This window comes from Cannabis sativa, chromosome 4, assembly GCF_029168945.1.
Source record: "Cannabis sativa cultivar Pink pepper isolate KNU-18-1 chromosome 4, ASM2916894v1, whole genome shotgun sequence".
In the NCBI taxonomy this organism is placed as follows: Eukaryota; Viridiplantae; Streptophyta; class Magnoliopsida; order Rosales; family Cannabaceae; genus Cannabis; species Cannabis sativa.
Window position 1 is genome coordinate 46,811,990 of NC_083604.1, and position 24,218 is coordinate 46,836,207.

Below are 24,218 nucleotides of genomic sequence, written 5' to 3' on the forward strand. Positions count from 1 at the left end.
TTTATTGTGTAATTTTTTTAAACAAAAATGAGTGTTTTTTTTATCAAACATAATATTAAATGAGTGGGACTTATGTCAAAACTCAATTTCAATCTCCTAGGTACGGGACACTATATTTTAGTGGTCATGAACTCCTCTTTATATCTATAAAATGCAATGGGATCTATTTTAACCATTATGGTTAATTATGATCAATCCAACACATGCAGAAAATATAAAATAAATGCATGGGTATGAATATTGCCTGCATTTCTTTTTCCTAGGGTACATCTTTTATTCTTTTATTCTGCATATATTAATGTTCAATTATGTACATATATTATTCTGCATTTTAATTTGATTTAAGTAGTGCACCTATAGTATAACTGTGGATGACATGAATCATTAAATCCATCCCCACTACTGATCAGAAATCTGGCTGTTTTGTTCGAGGCAGGTCACTTAGGTACATATGGTAATTTAATACTAGATCTATTAAGAACATTATATATTCGATTTCAAAATCAATTATTATTAGAGATGAATTAATACATATATATACTGTACTAACCAAACACAATAAATTTGAGGAATTTTGAGGTATACTAATAAAAGATTATTTGTATCTTTTACTTAATTATATTAGAATCATGTATATCACTAAAAAAAGTAAATCTAAGTTTTGTTTTTCTTCCTTTCTTTTCGTTCTCTACAGCCCTGGAACCTTCAATCTCGAGGCAAAGTGTAGTGAAGCACTCTACCGTGAAAGAGGGTTGAGGGTTTAAACCGTTAAAGTAAGTGCAAGATGATATATATATATTTATATAGCGCTACATAGTACTAACCACACAAAATAAAGGCTTTAATATTAGGTCATTCTTCTTTTCTTTATAAACTTATAGTTATACCAATGAATTAATGCAATTGATTATCATCTCTGAGTTTCTTTCTTCAAATTTCTGTGAATATTAAATTAGTCTAATTCGATTTTAATGAAAATAATATAATATTATTCTGACACAGTTGTTGATCCTCTACCATATATAAATGTCATTTTGGTATACTGATCTATTTTGTTATTTAATTTAAAAAAAAAATAATTGTCTTTTAGTTTTTTAGTGCACAATTTTTTTTTTCTTTGGTAAGTAACAATTTTATTGCTCACAAATCATAATTTCAAACTGAAACAAAACAATGTACTATTTTTATACTAATTTTCTCTCTTAAAAAATTAGAAAAGATAAATAAATATCTTTTTCAAATTTTTAAATGTAATTTAAATAAATAAAATAACAAAATTTAAAAAATTAGCAAAATATCTTATATCTATTTAAAATTACATGATTATAAATATCTTATTTTAAATTTAAATATGGTCAAAATATCTAAAAGGATTTAATTAAAAAATCTTAAAAGATAAGATATTTTTAAAATATCTTAAAAGATATTATAAATATCTTTAAAAGATATTATAAATATCTTAAAATATCTGACCTTAAATTTAAAAAAATATAATCAAATTTAAAAATAAGATAGATTTTTAAGCAAAAAGATAAATACTAATTCTATTCAAATTCAAATTACACTAATATCTTGAATTAAATTAAAAAAAATTTAAATTAATTCAAAATGATAATTAGAATTGAATTAGGAATAAAAATAGTATATATACAAAACCATACAAAAAAATTGGAAGTTAATTCCATGAAAAAGTATAAAAAATTGAAGAAAATTGAAAAAATTCGAAACTGTACGGACAGTTCTGCGATCGCAGGAAACTATCAAGACAAAATTTCCCCCGATTTTGTCAAATCTTCAAAAAATCATAACTAATTCAAATAAAATCCAAATTGAGTTCTGTAAAAGGCTAACTTGCTTAATGTTTTCCATACTATCCAATAAAAATAATGCCAGAACCGAAATAACAATTATTTTTCACGAAAATTTCACAATCATCAATCAATCATCAAATAACACTCAATACAACATGATACCATCCAAAGAACATACAAACAATCGTTTTAAAGTCCAAATTACATGTAAGTAAATCAATTACCATGGCTCTGAGGCCAGTTGTTGGAATTTATTTTACCAGGATCTTAGATCTACTCACAAGTATGTTTATTAACATCCTAAATATGAACTTTCTAAAACGATGAAATAAACACATATAAAGTTTAGGAAACCTTACATTGGGTGCAGCGGAATATAATGACTCCTTCCGTTCAGATATCTAGCCCTTGATTCCTTTCTGTAGCAGAGCATTATCAATATCTGAACCTGGATCTCTTTCTCTGAATCTTTGATGCTGAAACTCCTTTGCAGATGATCTTTCTTCATGATCTTCCTCACTATGATTGAGGTATCACTTGATGTGTGTGGGCACTACTCATACACTAAGGATTTCGAAATTATCAAGAAAGAAGAGAGAGAGTGGTCAGCTAAAGATAGGGAGAGAGAAGGCTCAGTTTTTCTGAATAGAAAAAGTCAGAAGAAAAGTGTGTAATTTTCCTGAAGCCTTCACTATCTATTTATAGCATTCCACTAGGGTTTGATTTGAATTATATGGCATTAAAATAATGAAAAAATCATTTAAAAAAGATGACATAAGTGGCCGGCCCTAGGCTAGGTGGACTGGGCCTTGATTTTCGCAATTTTGCAATTTTACCACTTTTTGTATCTGATTTTCTCAAAAATGCCAATTTCCTAATTCAATCATTTAAATGCCAATTCTAACTATTTAATAACTATAAATAATTATTAAATAATATTGTCATTTATCATATTTATTAATTGCACCATACAAAGTATCATAATTAACAAATATGCCCCTGTTAACTCTTTCTTTACAATTTCGCCCTTACTTAGTGAAAATTTCACAAATAGACATAGTCTAATTTGTGAATTATAATTGATTAATCAAAACCAATTATATGAGTCTTACAAGCAACATTATCTCAACTAGTGGGGGGACCATGGGTCTATATAACCGAGCTTCCAATAAGTAGATCAAGAATTTAGCACTAAAATTCACTAACTTATTAATTCTTCGTTGAATCCACGCATAGAACTTAGAATTGCACTCTCAGTATATAGAATGCTCTATATGTTCCACCATATAGACACATCATTAGTTATCCATTGTTATAATCCTAATGTGATCAATGATCCTCTATATGAATGATCTACACTGTAAAGGGATTAAATTACCGTTACACCCTACAATGTATTTATTCCTTAAAACACTTGACCCCGTATAAATGATATTTCAGCTAATGTGAAATGAGTACTCCACCATTTATGTTCGTTTGGTCAAGCTCGAAGGAGATCATCCTTTGCTTACTATTCGCCAGATAGAAGCTATAGATTCCATGTTTATGATAGCGCTCCCACTCAATTGCACTACCGTGTTCCCAAAATGTACGTATCACCCTGACCTAAAAGTAGGCTTAACTAACAAATCAAAGAACACGAATAGCCTTTCAAGATTGAGCCTAATCATATCAGGATTAAGATCATTTGATCTAGGATCAACTAGGCGATATTGACTTGAATAGATATTACGGTAAGTTTAATAAATCTAAGTCAAAGTTCAATATCGGTCCCTTCCGATGCATACTCCATGCATCCAACCTGAGCTTTACTTTAACCAATGCTCTGGAAAGAACATAGTATTTCTCCAAATACAAGTAAACTCTTGTTGTAGATTATCATATCAGTAAAACCCTATGTCTGATAAATCTAGGAAACTTTATTCACATAGTCATGTTTACTTTCCAATGTGTTGACGACACAATAAACAGGTTCAAGTATGTGAAAAGGGTTTCAGATGAATTTATACATTATGTACATATAATCATGAAATAAATCATGTGAACCATGCAACATTAAATGTTATTTCTGATCTATATTAATAAGTAAATCTGATTATATTGAAATGAGTTTTATTTAGGGCATAAAACCCAACAAGTATCCCAATCAGAAGCATCAAGAGGAGGAAGTATTTCAGATTTAATTAAACGATCAACCCTTTCTCTGGAAATATGACCCAATCTTTTGTGCCATAACAATAAGGATGTTTCCTTAATATGAGGTCTTTTACCCACAGTATTCACAACATTAAAAGAGGAATCTAAAGGAGCCAATGACAACTTGTAAAGACCATCAGAATAAAAGCAATTTCCAATAATTCGAGAGTCAAGCATAATGTCAACATTATCATTTGCAAAATGAAAAGAATATCCTTGTTTAACCAAAAGCGGAAGCGAAACTAAATTCCTTTTAAAAGTAGGAACATAAAAAGTATTGTTCAGAATAATCTTATCACGAGACTGTAATTCAAGAATAAATGTTCCAACATAGATAACGTCAACTCCAACATCATTGCCCACTTTAAGCTTGGACTCCCTCTCACTTGGCTTCCTGAGATCCCTTAGCCCCTGTAAGGAAGCAGAAACATGAACAGTAGCACCACTGTCTAACCACCAAGAATCAATAGGAACATCAACTAGATTAGATTCAAAACAAACACATGCCAATGGATTACCTGATTGTGCTTGCTTCTTTTCTAACCAAGTCTTAAATTTGTGACAGTCTGTTCTCCAATGCCCCAATTTTTCACAAAAGTAACACTTCACATTAGAGTATTTGGACTTTACGTTGTTATTCTTGTGTTTATTCTTATGCTCCTTACCATTACCATTCTGTTTAGTAGCACCATCATTTTTATTCTTGAATTTTCCTTTTCCTTTGTTGGGCTTGAGGTGAGAAACATAGTTAGCAGATTCATTCTTCTCCCTTTTAAGCTTGCTTTCTTCAGCTACACACTGAGAAATTAGGTCACTGATAGTCCATGTTTGATTGTAAGTGTTGTAGGCTGTCTTGATTAGGCTGAAAGAGGCAGGAAGAGCATGAAGAGCTCGATGAATAATGAAAGAGTCAGGAAGAGGAATATTATGATCTTTCAACTTGGACTGAACATTCACCAATTTCAGAATAAAATCACGCACTCCTTTTAATTCATCATACTTAATGGTTGTCATTTCATCCATAAGATGTCCAGCTTCAGCGTTTTCACCAGTGTCGTATAATTTTTCTACCGCATTGAAAAACTCTTTGGCATTTGTAGTGTCTGGCAAACCACTCAATAGATGTTCAGGAATGGATCTTTTCATAGTAAGAAGACTAAGTCGACTTGACTTTTCCCATTGTGCATGATGAGTTCTCTCGGCAGCTGTACTGGAGTCAGTAAGATCAGCAGGTTTTTCTTCTCGTAGGCACAAGTCCATATCCATTATGCCTAAAGTAAATTCCACATCTCGTTTCCATGTCTTGTAGTTGGAAGCATTCAAAATATGGATGGAAGCATTATTGTTGTTCACGGAAAAGGAGACTGAAAAAATTCAAAAAATTAAAACTTGAATATGCAATATGAGCAATGTATTAGAAAATATTGTAGAATCAACTGGTCATTATAAACTCCCCTTTGGGGTGAGAATATAACACACACATGATTTACCTTCATGAAGTTAACAACAAAGAAAAAATACATATCATTTAAGAATTTTATTACCTTTGGGCAAATAAATTTCTTAAAAATATGTATTAATTCAAGCAAAAAATAATAATAAATTTATATATTTAAATTATTACCTTTGGGCAAATAATTAAAATATATACATTTAATATTAACTCACTTCATGGAATGTGAACTAATATATGTAAATACTACCTTTGGGCAAGTAATTACACATATAGTCAACCAAAAATATAATATTTTCTTCAACATGTGAAATTTGGTGATAAAACAATCATTGAAAATTAATAATTTTCAACCAAATTTCCAAAAGAGATATATAATTGCTTTTATTATATTGATAATCAAAAAATAAAGTGTCCACCATAACACATTATTTTTGTATCAAACAACCAAGTTTTATAATTTTAGAACAACAAATAATTAAAAGATGTGAATATAAGAAAATTGGTGGAGACTACATAGTCAAAATAAATTAAATAAGAGAGTGACTATGTTTTATGGAACGAGAAGAAACTCAAAAAATTTTCTATGATTGACAAATTTCGAAAAAATTATCAAAAAATATTTTTAATAATTTTTTAACTACATAATTATCATTAAAATAATAATAATTATTAAACGGAGCCAAAAAATTAATTAAAAATCATAGAAAAATCAGAAATTAAATTCTAATAACGCTGAAAAAAAAATCGTCGAAAACGGACATCCCAGCCGGCCCCACGCGCCCCCACGCGCTGCCTGCGCGAGTGGGCTTCGCGGCTGGGACCTTCTTCTTCCTCCAGCCGGTCCTGCTATACGGGTCACGTGACCTGGTTCGGCCCAGTCGGGGCTGGCGGCGTTTTCCGGCTAAAAAACGACGAAAAGTGGGGATTTTGTATGGGTTTTGGTCGGGATGTAATTTCTAATCAATCTAAGCTATTAATTTCGGGTATTAATTGCTAAAAAACAATAGATCTAAAGAAAAGCTATCCAAAAATAAAGAACATAAAAAAAAAAAAAATTGATTTGGAATATCAATCTTAATCAAAATACAAAATTAATCATTTAAGAACATTCATAAACAATTAATAATGAGATATCTATAATCAATTTTAGATTAAAAACGATAAAATCAAAATACACAATTATAATTTCACATTATAATCATATAAACCCTAAAACTTTAAATTTAAAATTCTCTTAATATACACAATGATTTTATGCATATAATATATCAATTGATAGAGAATTTAACGATCAATAAAACCCCTAAAGTTTTAAGATTTATCAACAAAAATTGCACATAAAATAATAACGAAATTGATGTGAAATTATGGATAATTAACATATGCAAATTAATTATACTAATTATAGGTTCTAAATCATATACAATAGGCAATCTGATACCACATGTTAAATAAATTAACAATTAACCCAAGATCTATTTGTATATAACATAGAACACAATAATAAGATATAATAATTAGGTATGTGTACCTGATTGATCCATCGCAATTATCTCTGTTTGATCCACAGCAGTTACTCCAATTTGATAGTGCAATACTATCAACTAAGTCTTCCTCCCTAGAAATCTAAATCAGAAGCAGTTTATTTTCTCTGATTATCAAAAGGTATCCAATTGTGATGAGACAATATGTATTTATAGAGTTAGGGAGGGGACTTAGCTACAAAACCCTAGTTGGACTGGGCCTGCTCATCAAAGGCTTCAGTCAACTAGAAAAGCCCACACTTCTGCTTCACCTAGACTTTACTCACAGATGCTAAGCCCATTAACAATTAATCACCAACAACATGGGCTAACACAGCAAAGAACTATCCAATCAACCCAAGTTTTAATAAAACCAATAAAATTTAATGTAAGCCCAAATAAAAGTCTAACACATAGATCTCAACAAAATATTTGAACCTAAATAATTACAAGATGATAATAAAAAAAAAAAAAAATAGATTAAAATGCACTTTAAAATACCAAAAAAAAAAAAGTGTATTAGAATGGAATGTATACTATAGAATTACTCATATATACATATGTACATATTAAAAAAAAAAAAGTCAACTTAATTAGTTAATTTACTTAATTAGAATTTTTTTTTGGAGATTATTTCACAAATACACAAAACAACAAAAAATTTACAAAAATACATTTTTACGGAATTTTAAATATTTTTACGATTTTTTTAATTTTATTTACATAACATACGGTCTTTTTATGTTATACTCTTGTTGATTTTTTGTTATCTGTTATTTTTTGTTGTTATTTTCATGTTAATTTTATGTAGTTTTTTTTTATTATTTTCGTATTATTTTTATGAAAAAAACGTAAAATTGTAAAAAAAATTCTTTACACGTAAGAATAAATTTTTTTTACCCAAAATGATGTCTTATATAATTTTCCTATTTCTTTTTTATGGGGCATGCTTTTCTGCCTTGGCACTTGTATTTAATTAGAACATTGATAAGTTATAATTTTTAATTTTTTATAAAATAATAAATCTATATATATATTTATATAAAGGAGAAGTATGAGGCGGTGACGTGGCAGTCCAAAATCACTTAAAATAGCACTATCTCTTCTCTCCTTAATTCTCTCATTTTTTTTAATTTTTTACTAATTTTATAAATACTAATTAATCTTAAATATATTTTAATATATATCATAACTCTAAATTCAAATTAATTCTCACGTTTTTTTTTTTTTTTAAAAAGGATATTTTTTTAAAAAAAAATTAATATATATAAATATACATATGTTATTAATTAATTAAAAATTAAAAATGTGAATTGAAAAAAAACTACACACGTGTAGTTATTATTTTTTAAATGATTTTCTTTAAAAAAATTATATGTATTATTAAGTTTATAATATTATGTTATTAATTAATTAAAAAAATAAAAATTTAAATTAAAAAAAAAACTACACGTGCAGTTATGATTTTTTTATTATTATAAATATCAATTATAATCAATATATTTTAAAATTATTCAAAATTATTTTTCTCTCTTTCCTGAATTTTCTCAATTTTAATATTTTATTAAAGAATAAAGGGATTTTTTCTATAATAAAGGGATCTTATTAAATAACCGAGTATTGACAAAAAAGTAAAAAAAAAAAATGGCAAAAAATGACACCAAGTGTAAAAAATATTAAAACATCAAATATAATGAATCGTAAATTTTGTTTTTATACATAAAATATCAATAAACATATATACCTTAATGTTTTTGGTTTTTTTTTTTTTAAAAAAAATATATAATAATCAATGTATATAGAGGAGAAATATGAGGTGGTGACATGACGGTCCAAAATCACTTCAAATAGCACTATATCTTCTCTCCTTAATTCTCTCTTTTTTAATTTTTTATTAAGTTTATAAATATTAATTAAGCTAAAATATATTTTTATATATATCATAACTTTAAATTTAAATCAATTCTCACGTTTTCAGTTTTTTTTTTGTTTAAAAATGACATTTTTTTAATAAAAAAATTAATATATATTATTAAGTTTATAATAATATGTTATTAATTAATTAAAAAATAAAAATTTGAATTGAAAAATCACTACACACGTGTAGTTATTATTTTTTTAAATGATGTTTTTTTTTAAAAAAATTATATATTATTAACTTTATAATATTATGTTATTAATTAATCAAAAAATAAAAATTTGAATTAAAAAAAAACTATGCACATGTAGTTATGATTTTTTTACTATTATAAATATCTATTATAATCCATATATATTTTAAAATCACTTTAAATTATTTTTCTCTCTCTCCTTAATTCTCTCAATTTTAATATTTTATTGAAGAAGAAATCTATAAATTGATATTTTACTATTATTTTAATAATTTTTCTATAAAAAATGATAAATCTACAAATTAATTTTTACTATTTTTTAAAATATTTTTCTATAAAAATACAAAATATTTTAAAATATTAGAAAATAAAAAATATCAATCAACATATATACCTTAACGTTTTTTATTTTTTTTAGAAAAAATATTATTATTATTATTATAATAATAATAATAATAATAATAATAATAATAATAATATTAAAATGATGATGACTCTAATGTGTAAGTTTTTGTTTTTTTTTTAAAAAATAAGATATAATAATTACAATAATAATAATAATAATAATAATAATAATAATAATAATAATAATTATTATAATAATAATAATAATAATAAAAGAATCAGGTGTACGTGATACTTAAAATAATATATCAATTGTTTTTTACCATGTTTAAATTTTATATCAAATAATATTAATTAATTTTTAACAAAAGCCTACTTTACGTCTTTTTTTTAAATGATAACTTTATTGTCAAGTATTCCATTAATTTTTTACTAATATTTTTAATTAATGAAACGAAAAGGCAAACTTTAATTCCCGTATGAAAAATCAAACTCTCAATCCCAATACTGCAATAGAATCAACATCAAATTTTAAGTTCTCAAAATCTATAAAAATAAATATAAACTCAAACATTAGAATCCCAGTAAAACACTAAAACTCAAACATTATAAACACACACAATAAAATTCAAATCCTAGAACTTAACATACACATTAAAATAAAAATTAAACCATAAATGAAGATTTATGTTACTATTTTTCGATTTTCGGTATTTATTAGTAACAAATTTAATATTTCAAGTATTTATGTCACAAATTTTTAATAGTAAAATAAAAATTTTACTTAATTTTACTAAGAAATTATTATTAATTAAAATACACAATTTATTTTTTATATATAATTTAAAATATTTTATATATCCGCCGCGAAGCGTGGGATATTTACTAGTATTATATATATACCTAATTAGAATCAATCATTTATATGTAAGGGTATTCTAAAATTTTGTCAATATTTTGATTTTGAATAATTTATAATAAAAAATAATCAAAACCTATAAAACAAGATTTATAAAAATCTCGTTATGGTACTGTAAAAATATTTAAATCTTTAAAATAAAATATAGGACGTACTAATTACTACATAATAGATTCATTTGGTACGCCGTATTACACCGTATTGTATTGTATAGTATTATATTACATAGTATTTTATGCAATATTTTTATGTAAAACTATTGTGTAGTATTAACTATGGGCACCTAAATATATAATATATAATATATAATATTATGTTAAAACTTAATATAATATTATATAAAAATATGATATATAATCTAATTTAATACAATACAATACAACATAATAGTGCGTTCAAAACGAGCTCAATCATATAAAAATATGGAGTGTTTGTGGTACAAATTGTTCTTTATCCATATATACAAATCGTTCCTAATACGAAGACCCTTTTAATGCCGATTTTTTTCATGACAATATTTATTAAAGTTAGTGGATCTCCTGTAATGTTTTTCTTAAAAATTAATATCAAACATTATAAAAAAAATACTTGTAACTAATTATAATTATTATTTTTATGTTATTACTAAAAAGTCTGTGGTTAAAGATATTAGTCACAAAAATAACAATTTATTCTGACTAAGTATATTTTTAGTCACAATACTTGTGACTAAAAGTAAATTAGTGACAACTTATATTTACAAACTATTTTTAGTCACAAGTAATTTTTTGTTGTGACTAAAAGTCACATTTAGTAAAAAAAAAAAATTATTTCGTGACTAAAAATTTATCACTAAAAGTAATTATTTTTTATAATAAAATATTTTAAATGTTTAAAGAATAACAAAAATAGAGTTTGAATGTTTTTTGCACATACGTATACGTATGAAAAACAAAACACATAAAAGAGCACAAATACAACAAGCTTTAATTAGAACTTACTATTAAATATTCACAATTTTTCAAATATATACTGGAGACTTACTTTTACTACAATAAACACTATCATGAAAAACACACACAAAAATAAATAAATAGATAAACATTTTAAGATTAACGTATAAATACTACCTGTACCAGTACGGATATACACCAGGCTTTCTTGCAAAATAGTGAGCTTCTAATTACCTATTTACGCGTCTAAACCCAAAATAAATTTAATATTTAAAGCTTGTTTAATGCTGCACATATAAAATAGAGAAATAGTACTAATATGTTTAGTACTTTCTTAAGTATTAATATTGTTATTTGTCTAATTAATTATCGGGTTCCATATATAACTTAATGTAATAATTTTTAAGAAGTATTGTTAGCCAAGTATAAGATGACACGTCTAGAAGGTGTTAAACACCATTTGTGCCCAATAGCAATGCTAATAAGCATGTGATTTTCTTATTTAAGTGCTACACTTTTTATTGTGTTTTCAGTTGTTAAAGAGAAGTAGGACAAGTTTTTTGTTTTTTTTTTTTACATCAGGGTAGAGGATTTTAATTTGAACCCTTCTCTTTATAAGAAGAGAAAGTGTAGAATCAATAAACTATGTGTATCCTCACATAAATAGATAATGACTAATGAGGGTTAATTTTGTCTCTCGAACTTTGACATGTATCAAATCATGCTCTTTGAACTTTTAAAGTCGTTAAAAATGCATCTGAACTATTGAGATTGTTGAATTTAAGGATTTTTGTCCAATTTTAATAATAAAAAAAAAGTCTAACGTAGATGAAAGTTTGAGGGACATGATTTGATACATGTCAAAGTTCGAAGGGCGTGATTTGTTGATATCAATGTCTGGAAAGCATGTTTTCATACATAAACAATCGTTAAAATAGTAAAATTGAATCAAAATACACAAAAATCCTTAAATCTAACAATCTCAATATTTTAGAGAAAATTTTTAACGGACAAAAAAGTTCAAAAACCATAATTTAATACATGTTAAAATTTAGGGAACAAAAATCATAATTAGTCATATATAATTGATAATTTTTTTTGGTCAGGTAATTTTAAAATTTGTAGATAAAAAGAAAAAAATTATAAAATATATCTTATATATTATAACAACTTCAAGCAACCCCTTTAATAATTCTCTCTCTCTCCTCATTTTCTGTACTATAAGTGAGAAAAACAAAAAGCTCAAAGCCCGAGGCATATATGCGATGGACATGAATAACCACACTCCAGCTTATAATGATAATAAGCTGTTTATTACTACTTCAAATAACTCTTCCTCACCACCTCATTGGGATCTACAGACGGCCGCCATGGAACATCATCACCACAATATCCTTTCTTCCCATAATAATCATACTCATCAAACTCCCACCACCACTTCTGCTCATCATCATCATCATCATCATAATACTTCTTCTCTCAGCTTTTTCCCTTATCAAACACCATCATCTCTTTTGAACATGATCAGTACTAACCATAATCACAATCACCATCATCATCATGAAGCAGAGGATAATAATATTCAAAATCAGGCAAACGATCAGTATGAGCACGGTGATGATGATCATGATCAGGAGGAAGGAGAAGAGGAAGAGGAGCTTGGAGCCATGAAGGAAATGATGTACAAGATTGCTGCGATGCAGCCTGTGGACATCGATCCGGCCACAATTCGAAAACCTAAGCGGCGGAACGTCCGGATAAGCGACGATCCCCAGAGCGTGGCGGCACGCCACCGCCGAGAGAGGATAAGCGAGAGGATCCGAATCCTCCAGCGCCTCGTCCCCGGCGGCACCAAGATGGACACCGCCACCATGCTCGACGAGGCCATTCGCTACGTCAAGTTCTTAAAGAGGCAAATCCGTCTTCTCCAAGCAAGTGATGACCCTACTGACCTTCAACGACAGGAACTGGTGCAAACTAATTCCACTACTTCTACTCATAATAATAATACTAATGATAGTACTACTACACCAACTCAGCCATGTTTAAGCTCCCCTAATAATATTAATTGGGGCACTACTACTATTAATACTACTGCTGTTCAAGCCCCATATGGCTCCCTTATTACCACAGCTCCACCAATAAGCTACGGTGTCTTCGGCCGCGTTGGCAGCAGCTTAATTAATGGAGAAACCTTATTTTATAACACTACTACGGGGTTTAATCATTCTGATGATCATGACCAGGTAATTAGTGATAAGTAATTAACATTCATTAATTAATGACAAGTAATTAATTAGTACTTATATTATTACAAAATAGTCATGTGACCATTATTATTATATTATTATTATTATTATTAAATTTGAAGTCGATATGTTTATTATTATCTTTATTAATCACGATTTTAATTATTATTATTATTATTACTTTAGTGTGCGTACGAAAATAGAATTGGTGTATTTTTGTGTAATTTTTTGGAGAGATGTAGGAGGATATGATCTTGGAAAAAGTAGAGGTGAAAAAAGGTAGCAGCTAGCTGTTAGGATATTGTTGACTAAAGCGGCTGGAGAATAATCATAACGGTTGGGTTGGATTACGTAGTAGTACTTATATATAAATATATAAAGAAGATATAGTAAATAAAAACTATATATTATAATCTGCCCGGAAAGTTTGTTTGGCCGTCTCCTCTTCTTGGTTAATAAAACAGTGACGTCTTTGAGATTTAAAGTTATATTCAATATATCTTATGATTACATTATACATAAAAAATATATATTTATATTCATGTATTTATGTATTATATATACCCGCTTTTTCCTTTTTCTCTTTCTCTCTCTCTAGCTATGTGTATTCACATCATATCTATATATAGCATAAGTGCATGTGTGCGCATGTGTATGTTGACTTATGCTGCGTCCTAATGATGAGTTTGGATTACAGGGTAATTTCAGAATGTTACGGTTTTATAATATCCAGAAGTACTCTGATATATAGCATTTAAGCATACCCTAATGACAATAAAAACTATAACAGTCATACAAGTATATTAATTTAATGGAGTCAGAGTACTGCTTACATTTAATCCAGTTATTGAAGAGTAGCCATAGTAATATATCTCTCCCTTAGGAGCTTATGTTGATCACCTTAATCGGACATTGTCTCTCAATTCCCCAATGTTTTGCTGGAGCATATATTCAGAAGTGCTAACGTTGCAGCACATATATAACCTGGCGAAAATATGCTATATATTGGGCTAGATGGTGTTGTAACCTGGTTAGCTGATGATCCTTTCCTTATGACTTTGTAATCAATCTTCATTAATGGAAGGCATCGTTACTCTCAAAACATATAATTTATATATGTATATAGTTATATATATATATAGGTATTAATGCTCACCATCATTTAAGTGAACTATTTCACTATAGTTAAAATGGAGAACAATATTCATGTATAGATCGCAATTTATGAGGATCGTATAATATAAATATGGATTAATTTGAATGCTAGGAATATTAAGTTCAAATTGGATTAGAGTAATAAATTTAACAAACTAATAATTAACTAAATGTCATATTACACCCCCACAAATATTCACTCATGGAATGATATGACAGAGACAAAATTAAGAAAATCTTAGAAGTGAGCTAGTGTAATTATTAGCATGCTTGGTTGTATTTGTCTACGTCCCTTGTGTTCAAAAAGTGACTATGAGATAGTCCTCCATGGTGTGGTGATTTATTATGCCTTCAAGACATGCGGCAACCTTATTTTTTTTCTCTTGAAAGATGACATGCCGCAACTTAAAATTAGGATTAGTTCTTATTAGGATTGTTAATCCTTCTATTCATAATTGCAAGAAAATTAGATGCAACAATGGAGGAAAGCAAAGAGAAGAAGGAGAAGAGAAAGAGAAAGAAATTTATTGTTCTATTATTATGTTTGTTACAATGTAAAGAGTACAAGAATCAGCACAAAACAGAGAGAAATAGAATAACAGTAAGAGAGTCACACACGAACTAACTCACAACAACCTTTTATCCACTTTAACTATCTCTGAACAAGGAGCCCCTAATACCTTCTCGGAAACTCATAATTGAAACGACTTCTAATTGTGAGCTTGGATCGAAACAGAGGAAAACTATGGCTTGAGACAGGTTTGGTGAGACCATCTACAAGCTGATCAGTGGCAGGAACATGCTTGACTTGCACCTGTTGACAAAGAACCTTTTCACGAACAGAATAAAGATCAAGCTCAATATGTTTTGTTTGAGCGTGTAAGAAAAGATTAGCAGCGAGAAGCACAGTGCTAAGGTTGTCACACCAAACAATAGGAGGCTTAGACTGAGGAATTTGAAGTTCAGTAAATAAAGAGTGAAGCCAGGTGACTTCAGATACCACATTAGCTAAGCTTCGATATTCTGCTTCTGTACTCGATCAACTAATGGTTTGTTGCTTTTTACATTGCCAAGTGATTAAGTTTCCACCTAAGAAGATGGCAAAGCCTGAGGTAGAGCGCCTGTCATCGGGATCAAAAGCCCAATCAGCATCACAAAAAGCAACAAGCTCAGTTGAGGGTGATTTGTGAATGTTTAAGCCATAGTCTATAGTGCCACTGAGGTATCAAAGAATCTGTTTAACAACCTTCCGGTGTGGTTGTAAGGAGATTTTCATGAACTGACAAACCTTGTTGACACTGAAAAGGCAGAGTGATTAACAGATATTGTAAGGCTCCCACAATCAATCTGTAAAGTTGAGAATTGTCAAATGGTTCATGGCCATGAGTAGACAGCTTTAAGCCACTCACCATGGGAGTTGGAAGAGGTTTAGCATCTTCCATTTGAGCTTTGAGGAGAAGATCTCTGACGTACTATGACTAAAATAGATGAAGCCCCATGTGGAGTAGACTGAACTTCAATGCCAAGAAAATATCCTAAGTCCCCAAGATCCTTGAGAGAAAAATAAGAATTTAGTGTTTTAATAATGTTGGCAATGAATTTAGAATCACTTCATGTGATGATTATATTATCTACATAGACCAAGATAAGTGTAGTGGATGAAGATATGTGTAGAATGAACAGAGATCTATCAGATTTTGATGAATAGAATATCCAAGTGCAATGAGGCTGGTGTGCAACTTATTAAACCAGGCCCGAGGGGCCTGTTTGAGGCCATATAAAACTTTGTGTAGCTTACACACTAGATGAGGGGCTGAGGGAAGGACAAAAGCATGGGGTTGTTGCATATATACTTCCTCTTGCAAATCACCATTAAGAAATGCATTGTTCACATCCAGTTGCTTTACGTCCCAACCCCTTGATATGGCTAAAGAGAGATCAACTCTAATGGTGACTAGTTTGCCCACTGGACTAAAGGTTTCACTGAAGTCAAATCCAGGTTGTTGATGAAATCCTTTTGCAACAAATCGAGCTTTAAACTTTGACATCTTTCCATCAGGGTTCTCTTTCTTTCTATAAACCCACTTACAACCAATGGTTTTTCTTCCTTCTGGTAAGACAACATATGTCCAAGTTTTTTTTTCTTTAAAGCAACCATTTCGTCAGACATGGCACGATTCCAATGAGCACTTTGCAAGGCTTTTTTCACACTTGTTGGCTCTTTAAAAGCCAAATATACTTTAAGCTTTCTTATACCAAACTTGGCACGAGTCTTCATTTTGTGTGAATTTACTTGAGCAGTTGCTGGTAGTGGGGACATCAGCCACATTAGGATGAGTTTGTTGTGTTTTATGCCCTAAATAAAACTCATTTCAATATAATATGATTTACTTATTAATATAGATCAGAAATAACATTTAATGTTGCATGGTTCACATGATTTATTTCATGATTATATGTACATAATGTATATTCATCTGAAACCTTTTTCACATACTTGATCTTGTTTATTGTGTCGTCAACACATTGGAAAGTAAACATTAATATGTGAATAAAGTTTCCTAGATTTATCAGACATAGGGTTTTACTAATATGATAATCTACAACAGAGTTTACTTGCATTTGGAGAAGTGGTATGTTCTTTCCAGAGCATTGGTTAAAGTAAAGCTCAGGTTGGATGCATGGAGTATGCATCGGAAGGGACCGATATTGAACTTTGACTTAGATTTATTAAACTTACCATAATATCTATTCAAGTCAATATCGCCTAGTTGATCCTAGATCAAATGTTCTTAATCCTGTTATGATTAGGTTCAATCTTGAAAGGCTATTCGTGTTCTTTGATTTGTTAGTTAAGTCTACTTTTAGGTCAGGGTGATACGTATATTTTGGGAACACGGTAGTGCAATTGAGTGGGAGCACTAGCATAAACATGGAATCTATAGCTTCTATCTGGCTAATAGTAAGCAAAGGATGATCTCCTTCGAGCTTGACCAAACGAACATAAATGGTGGAGTACTCATTTCACATAAGCTGAAATATCATTTATACGAGGTCAAGTGTTTTAAGGAATAAATACATTGTAGGGTGTAACGGTAATTTAATCCCTTTACAGTGTAGATCATTCATATAGAGGATCATTGATCAAATTAGGATTATAACAATGGATAACTAATGATGTGTCTATATGGTGGAACATATAGAGCATTCTATATACTGAGAGTGCAATTCTAAGTTCTATGCATGGATTCAACGAAGAATTAATAAGTTAGTGAATTTTAGTGCTAAATTCTTGATCTACTTATTGGAAGCTCGGTTATATAGACCCATGGTCCCCGCACTAGTTGAGATAATATTGCTTGTAAGACTCATATAATTGGTTTTGATTAATCAATTATAATTCTCAAATTAGACTATGTCTATTTGTGAATTTTTCACAAAGTAAGGGCAAAATTGTAAAGAAAGAGTTTTAAGGGCATATTTGTTAATTATGATACTTTGTATGGTTCAATTAATAAATATGATAAATGAAAATATTATTTAATAATTATTTATAGTTATTAAATAGTTAGAATTGGTATTTAAATGGTTGAATTAGAAAATTGATGTTTTTGAGAAAATCAGATGCAGAAAAGATAAAACTGCAAAATTGCAAAAAGTGAGGCCCAAATCCACTAAGCATGGCCAGCCACTTTTGTAGGCAATTTAAACTGATATTTTCATTATTTTAATGCCAAATAATTCAAACCTAACCCTAGTGGAATGCTATAAATAGATAGTGAAGACTTCCGGAAAATTACACTTTTCTTCTGACACTTCTAATTCAGAAAAAACTGAGCCTCTCTCTCTCCCTATCTTTGGCCGAACCCACTTTCTTTCTTCTTCCTTCAATTTCAAAAATCCTTAGTGTATGAGTAGTGCCCACACACAGCAAGTGATACCTCAATCATAGTGAGGAAGATCGTGAAGAAAGACTTTCAGCAAGAAGGAGTTTCAGCATCAAAGATTCAGAGAAAGAGATCCAGGTTCAGATATTGATAATGCTCTGCTACAGAAAGGAATCAAGGGCTAGATATCTGAACGGAAGGAGTCATTATATTCCGCAGCACCCAATGTAAGGTTTACTAAACTTTATATGTGTTTATTTCATCGTTTTAGAAAGTTCATATTTAGGGTGTTAATCAACATACTTGTGAGTAGATCTAAGATCCCGGTAAAATAAATTCCAACAACTGGTATCAGAGCCATGGTAATTGATTTACTTGCAAAAAATTTGGACTTTAAAACGATTGTTTGTTTGTTTTTGGATGGTATCATGTTGTATTGAGTGTTATATGATGATTGATTGGTGTTTGTGAATTTTTGTTAAAAATAATTGAATATCTGTTTCTAGAATTATTTTTATGGGATATTATGGAAAAAATTAAGCAAGTTACTTTTTTACAGAACTCAATTTCGATTTAATTTGAATTAGTTATGATTTTTTGAAGATTCGAAAAAAAAACGGAGTTGTGCTGAAATTTTCCTGCGATCGCGAAAACTGTCCGTACAGCTCGCAATTTTTTCGTTTTTCTTCGATTTTTCATGCTTTTTCATGGAATTAACTTCCGATTTTTTGTGTAGTTCTATATTTATACTATTACTATTCCTAATTCAATTCTAATTATCATTATGAATTAATTTAATATTTTTTAAATTTAATTCAAGATATTAGTGTAATTTGAATTTAAAAATAGTTAGTATCTATCTTTTTTGCTTAATAATCTATTTTATTTTAAATTTGATTATATCTTATCTTATTTTTAAATTTAAGGTCAAATTTTAAATTTTTTAAATTAAATTTTTTTTTATTTTAAAATAATTTGACCTTATTTAAATTTAAAATAAGATAACTATAATCATGTAATTTTAAATAGATGTAAGATATTTTGCTAACTTTTAAATTTTGTTATTTTATTTATTTAAATTACATTTAAAATCTGAAAAAGATATTCATTTATCTTTTTTAATTTTTTATTTAATTTTTATTTATAAAATAACATTTAAATTTTAAAAGTAGTTAGCAAATTTTTGAAATGATATTTAGGTTGGTTGAAACCTAATTTTTTAAAATTGTAGGTTTAATTTTAAATTTAATTTTTTTTTTTAAATTTCGAATTATTCAAATTTTTTTTAAAAATTTTCGAAAAACTATTTATTTATTTAATTAATTATTTCGAAATTAATTATTTAATTTAAAATTAAATAAATCCTACATCCAACTATCCAGCTAACCTTGTTGCAGGAGTATGTGTTTTAGCTTATGTGTAAGTTTTCAAAACCTATTATTACTTGATTGCAAATAGCCATGGTTACCTTTTGCCAGATCTATTGATCTGATGGCTCCCTTGGTCAAGTTAATAATTTGTAACAGGTATATTTACAATCTTCTTTCATCTGTGTATGACTTAGCAACATGATAGGACCCATCCAAAGTGTGCCTGTGTGAGCCTATGTGTTTAATTTCATTATAGATGCATATAGGTTGTTGCTAAATAAAATGTCATAGTCATTGATAGATTTTATTTAGGCCCATTTAGTTTTTGGGCTTAGTCAATTAATAACAGTTGTTCATTTTAAGGTTAAATTCCTCTCTTTTGGGCCTTGTGTGAGAGTTGGGAGCCATAGTAGTGGGTACGACATACTGAACCCAGCACCCCCTCACACGAACCACCCCAATTGTGAAGGCCCATTTGCCTGATTTGAATAAATGTACTAAGTTAATTAAACTAGATAAACCTAATAAAATTGATTAGCAACATAATTAATTTCATTTATTTTGAAATTAATTAAAGAAAATTATAGTTTAAAGAATTTTTTATTCTAAGCTAAACTATATGTATTTTCTTGTATTTAATTAAATATAGAATTATAACCATCTAGATTCTTTCTGAAGCTTAATTTAAATTTTTCATTAAATATTCCTATTTAAGTTGATATTTAGTTATCTACAACTAACCAACTTAAATCTGAATATCTTTTGGATTTAAAATTTCAAAATTAAGTTGAGGAATTTTAGGCATTGGTTATTAAGATTCTTTAGATATTTTTTAAGTTAATATCTTTTCGAATATTAACTTAAAATGGAATATTTTAAATATTTTTTTAAAAGTTAATATCTTTTCGAATATTAACTTAAAATGGAATATTTTTAAATTAAGTGGTTACAACTTAATTTTTGATATTTAATTAAATTTAAATTTGAAAATATTTAAGTTCTAGATTTTTTCTAATACAGCTTAAATTAGATATTTTTTCAAATTTTGTGGAAAAGATACTTAGTCAAATAAGATATTTTCTAGATAGTTATTTCTAGACTAATTATTATTTCTAATATTAAATAGGAAAATATTATACATTGTGAAATTAATTATTTAAATAATTAACTTTTGGTACAATTTATTTTTTCCTAGTATTAAACTAGAGATTAATAATTAAGCCTTCTCTACACTTAATTATTTATTTCTTGAATTTAATACATTTAATTAATTTGAAAATTAAATATCTAAGTTGATTTTCATCATGATACTTAAATATTTCTTTTTCATGACAATTAAATAGAAAATTATTTTTAGTTGAAATTTATTTTTTCAACTAAATTTAAATAATTTTCAAAATACATTTTTCCTTTATTTTATTAATCAAATTTCGAAATTGCATTTCTTAAATGCTGGAATTTTGAATTTTATTTGAAAAATAAATTAAAGTTGTAAATTATTTATTTTAATTTTGGACCAACTTAAATCAATGATTTTTTCATTTAATGATTAATTAAAATAAATGAAGTAAAATATATTTTTATTTATTTTATTAATCAATTTTCGAAATTGCATTTCATAATTCAAGATGATTTTGAATTTATCTTGAAAAATAGATTAAGTTGTAAATTAATTATTTATTTTAATTAATTCTTGGATCAACTTAAATCAATGATTTTTTCATTTATTGATTAATTTAAAATAAATGAATTAAAGTATATTATTAGAAATTGAATTAATTAGTCAAAGGAAAATCTAGATATGTGATATTTTTTGCTTGAAGTATTTTTCTAGTATATTTAATTAAATAGAAAATTAATATTTAAGTTGATTTTCATCATCATACTTAAATATTTGAAATTTTTCCTGTATATTTAATTAAATAGGAAAATTATATTTTTTGTTGTAAATTAATTTTATTAATTAATTTTGGGCCAACATTAAATTAGAAAATTTTTTCCAGGATTTATTTTTTATTTTAACATGCATTTTCGAAAATTGTATTCTTAAATACTTTAATTTTTCGAAATGCAATATATATTTATAGAAAATTAAATTTGAGTTGTAAATTAATTAAATTAATTTTGTAACAACTTAAATTGAATATTTTTCTAAATATTTATTGGAAATTATTACTAAGATGGAAATAATTCATGTTATTTTCATATCCATCTAAGTAAAATTTATAAATATTAAATTAAAATTTATATTTAGAATTTTTCATTCTAAATTGGAAATTTTAATTAATAAATATATATATTTAAAATAAATAGAATAAATAAAGAGAATCAAAGAAAATACAACTCTCTTTAAATAATGAGCTTTTAATCAAGAGACATTCGATCTCCATTGTGGGTTTTACACCGCGTTTGTTTTAGTGAGTAATCCTCCCTAATAGAGGAACGTTCATTAGCAATTTCGCACCGTTTAATCTCGAATGATAAGTGGTTTGTAAGTGTTTTGTATGGTATGGATCACCCTAATGGTGGCGACCATACTTGACTTGCAAATTGCGAAACAATGGTGGAAGCTCATAAGATAGAATTGCCTTGACTCTCGCCTAAACGGGACAACGCTGAATTCCAATCTTGATCGAATAAAAGTTTGCTAGAATGTTTAACATTTTAGACGAGCTGACAACTCTATTCAATGAATGGTAGCTTTGACTCTCGCCTAAACGGGACACTGATATCAGTTTGTTGAAAACCTTAGAAATTATTTAGGATTATAAGTTTTAGTATTTTCACTTGTCATTCCTACTTGCTATATGTTTATAATTTCTGAATTGTGTATGAATTTATATTGAACCATGTTATTTTCTGTTATTAAGTTGTAGTTTAATTTCAAATCTTCATTGTTGGTCTAACTTGGCTTGTTTATCTAATGAGATAAATCCCTAGTGGATTTTCACCATTAGACATACATAATAGTGTTAGATCTCGAAAGATAAATATTGTATATGCGACATCTAGCTGTTCATCAATTGATGACACCTTAGACTAGTATTTTTACGATATGAAACAAGAAGATTATATAAATAAGATTACTTTGACTTTCGCTAATCGAAGCATCGTTGGATTCTTATTTTAAACGAAATTATCCTAATTCTTCTTAGCTTATTCATTTCGAATTAGCTCAATAACATATCATTGGATGAATGGTTTATAAATCATTTCATGTCATTCTATATTTTCTCTTAAGAAATTAAATGATGCATATGATTATAATCCCGAAATTCTATTCCCAATTGATATAAATCCTCAATCTTAGAAATCTCCTACTTGTATGGGCAAATCTGACTTAGAGTTTGTATTAGTAGTGGTGGTCCAAGATAGAATTACTCATCATATTTGGTATAAATTTAAGTCTTTGACTTTAATTTTAGATTCCAAATATAAATTTTCTTATATTTCTAATTCCAGAATACAATACAGTTACACTTTCTCAAGTGTTTAATATCCATCTTCTATTAATGGATTAAAACTGTATGGAATATGAGTTAGGTATTCTGTGACCAGGATCCACTTGCAATATTCTAAGAACTCTTTGATGTAACTATACCTAAGTCATCAAAACGACACAACCACATTTTTTATTAATCTGTGGCATTTGTATCTTGTTCATAGTGGATTTGACAAGATAAATCTCTGCAAAGAGTTAATAAGCCTATATCCACTAAAAGTAGTTCATCTCATTCGCAGATGGATGTACATTCAGGGGTGGATATGAGTTTTTCGTTGTATTCTTAAAACGATAACTCTAGATTATACCTTTTAGCAAGAAATTTGAAATGTTTGAAAAATTTCATTAATTTCTAGCAATGGTTAAAACCATTAAGGTAAGTGGTTAAAGATCTTGCGAACTGATAGGGGTGGAGAAATAGTTTGTAGATATGCAGTTCAAAGATCATTAAATTGATTTTTGAATTATATCCAAACTTACCTCCCCAGAAATTTCGAGTTGCATGTTGATGATTAGTTACTAGTCATTGCCTAATTCCTTCTATGGTAATACAATTTCAGAATGATGTAATGGTTGTATACTTAATGTAAATCATTACTAGATTCATGGATGACCTAATCAGAATCTTAAGAAAAGCTAGAACTATTAACCATGGTTTGTTAGCTATTCTAAGTGATTAGGGGTGGACCATCCCATTGTCAATAGATAAGAAAGTGTTTGTTCAAACAAATACTACTTTTTTAAGATAATGACTAAGTTTGA

The 24,218-nt window shown here is 28.0% G+C and overlaps 1 protein-coding gene across 1 annotated transcript; it reads left to right on the top strand.

Moving 5' to 3' along the window:
• Positions 1 to 12,419: 12,419 nt before the first annotated feature.
• Positions 12,420 to 15,375, top strand: LOC115712570 (putative transcription factor bHLH086). The gene is made up of 2 exons (XM_030640869.2): positions 12,420 to 13,539; positions 14,240 to 15,375. The coding sequence occupies exons 1-2, from the start codon at positions 12,559 to 12,561 to the stop codon at positions 14,291 to 14,293; spliced, it is 1,035 nt and encodes a 344-aa protein (XP_030496729.2). The 5' UTR covers positions 12,420 to 12,558; the 3' UTR covers positions 14,294 to 15,375.
• Positions 15,376 to 24,218: the final 8,843 nt, after the last annotated feature.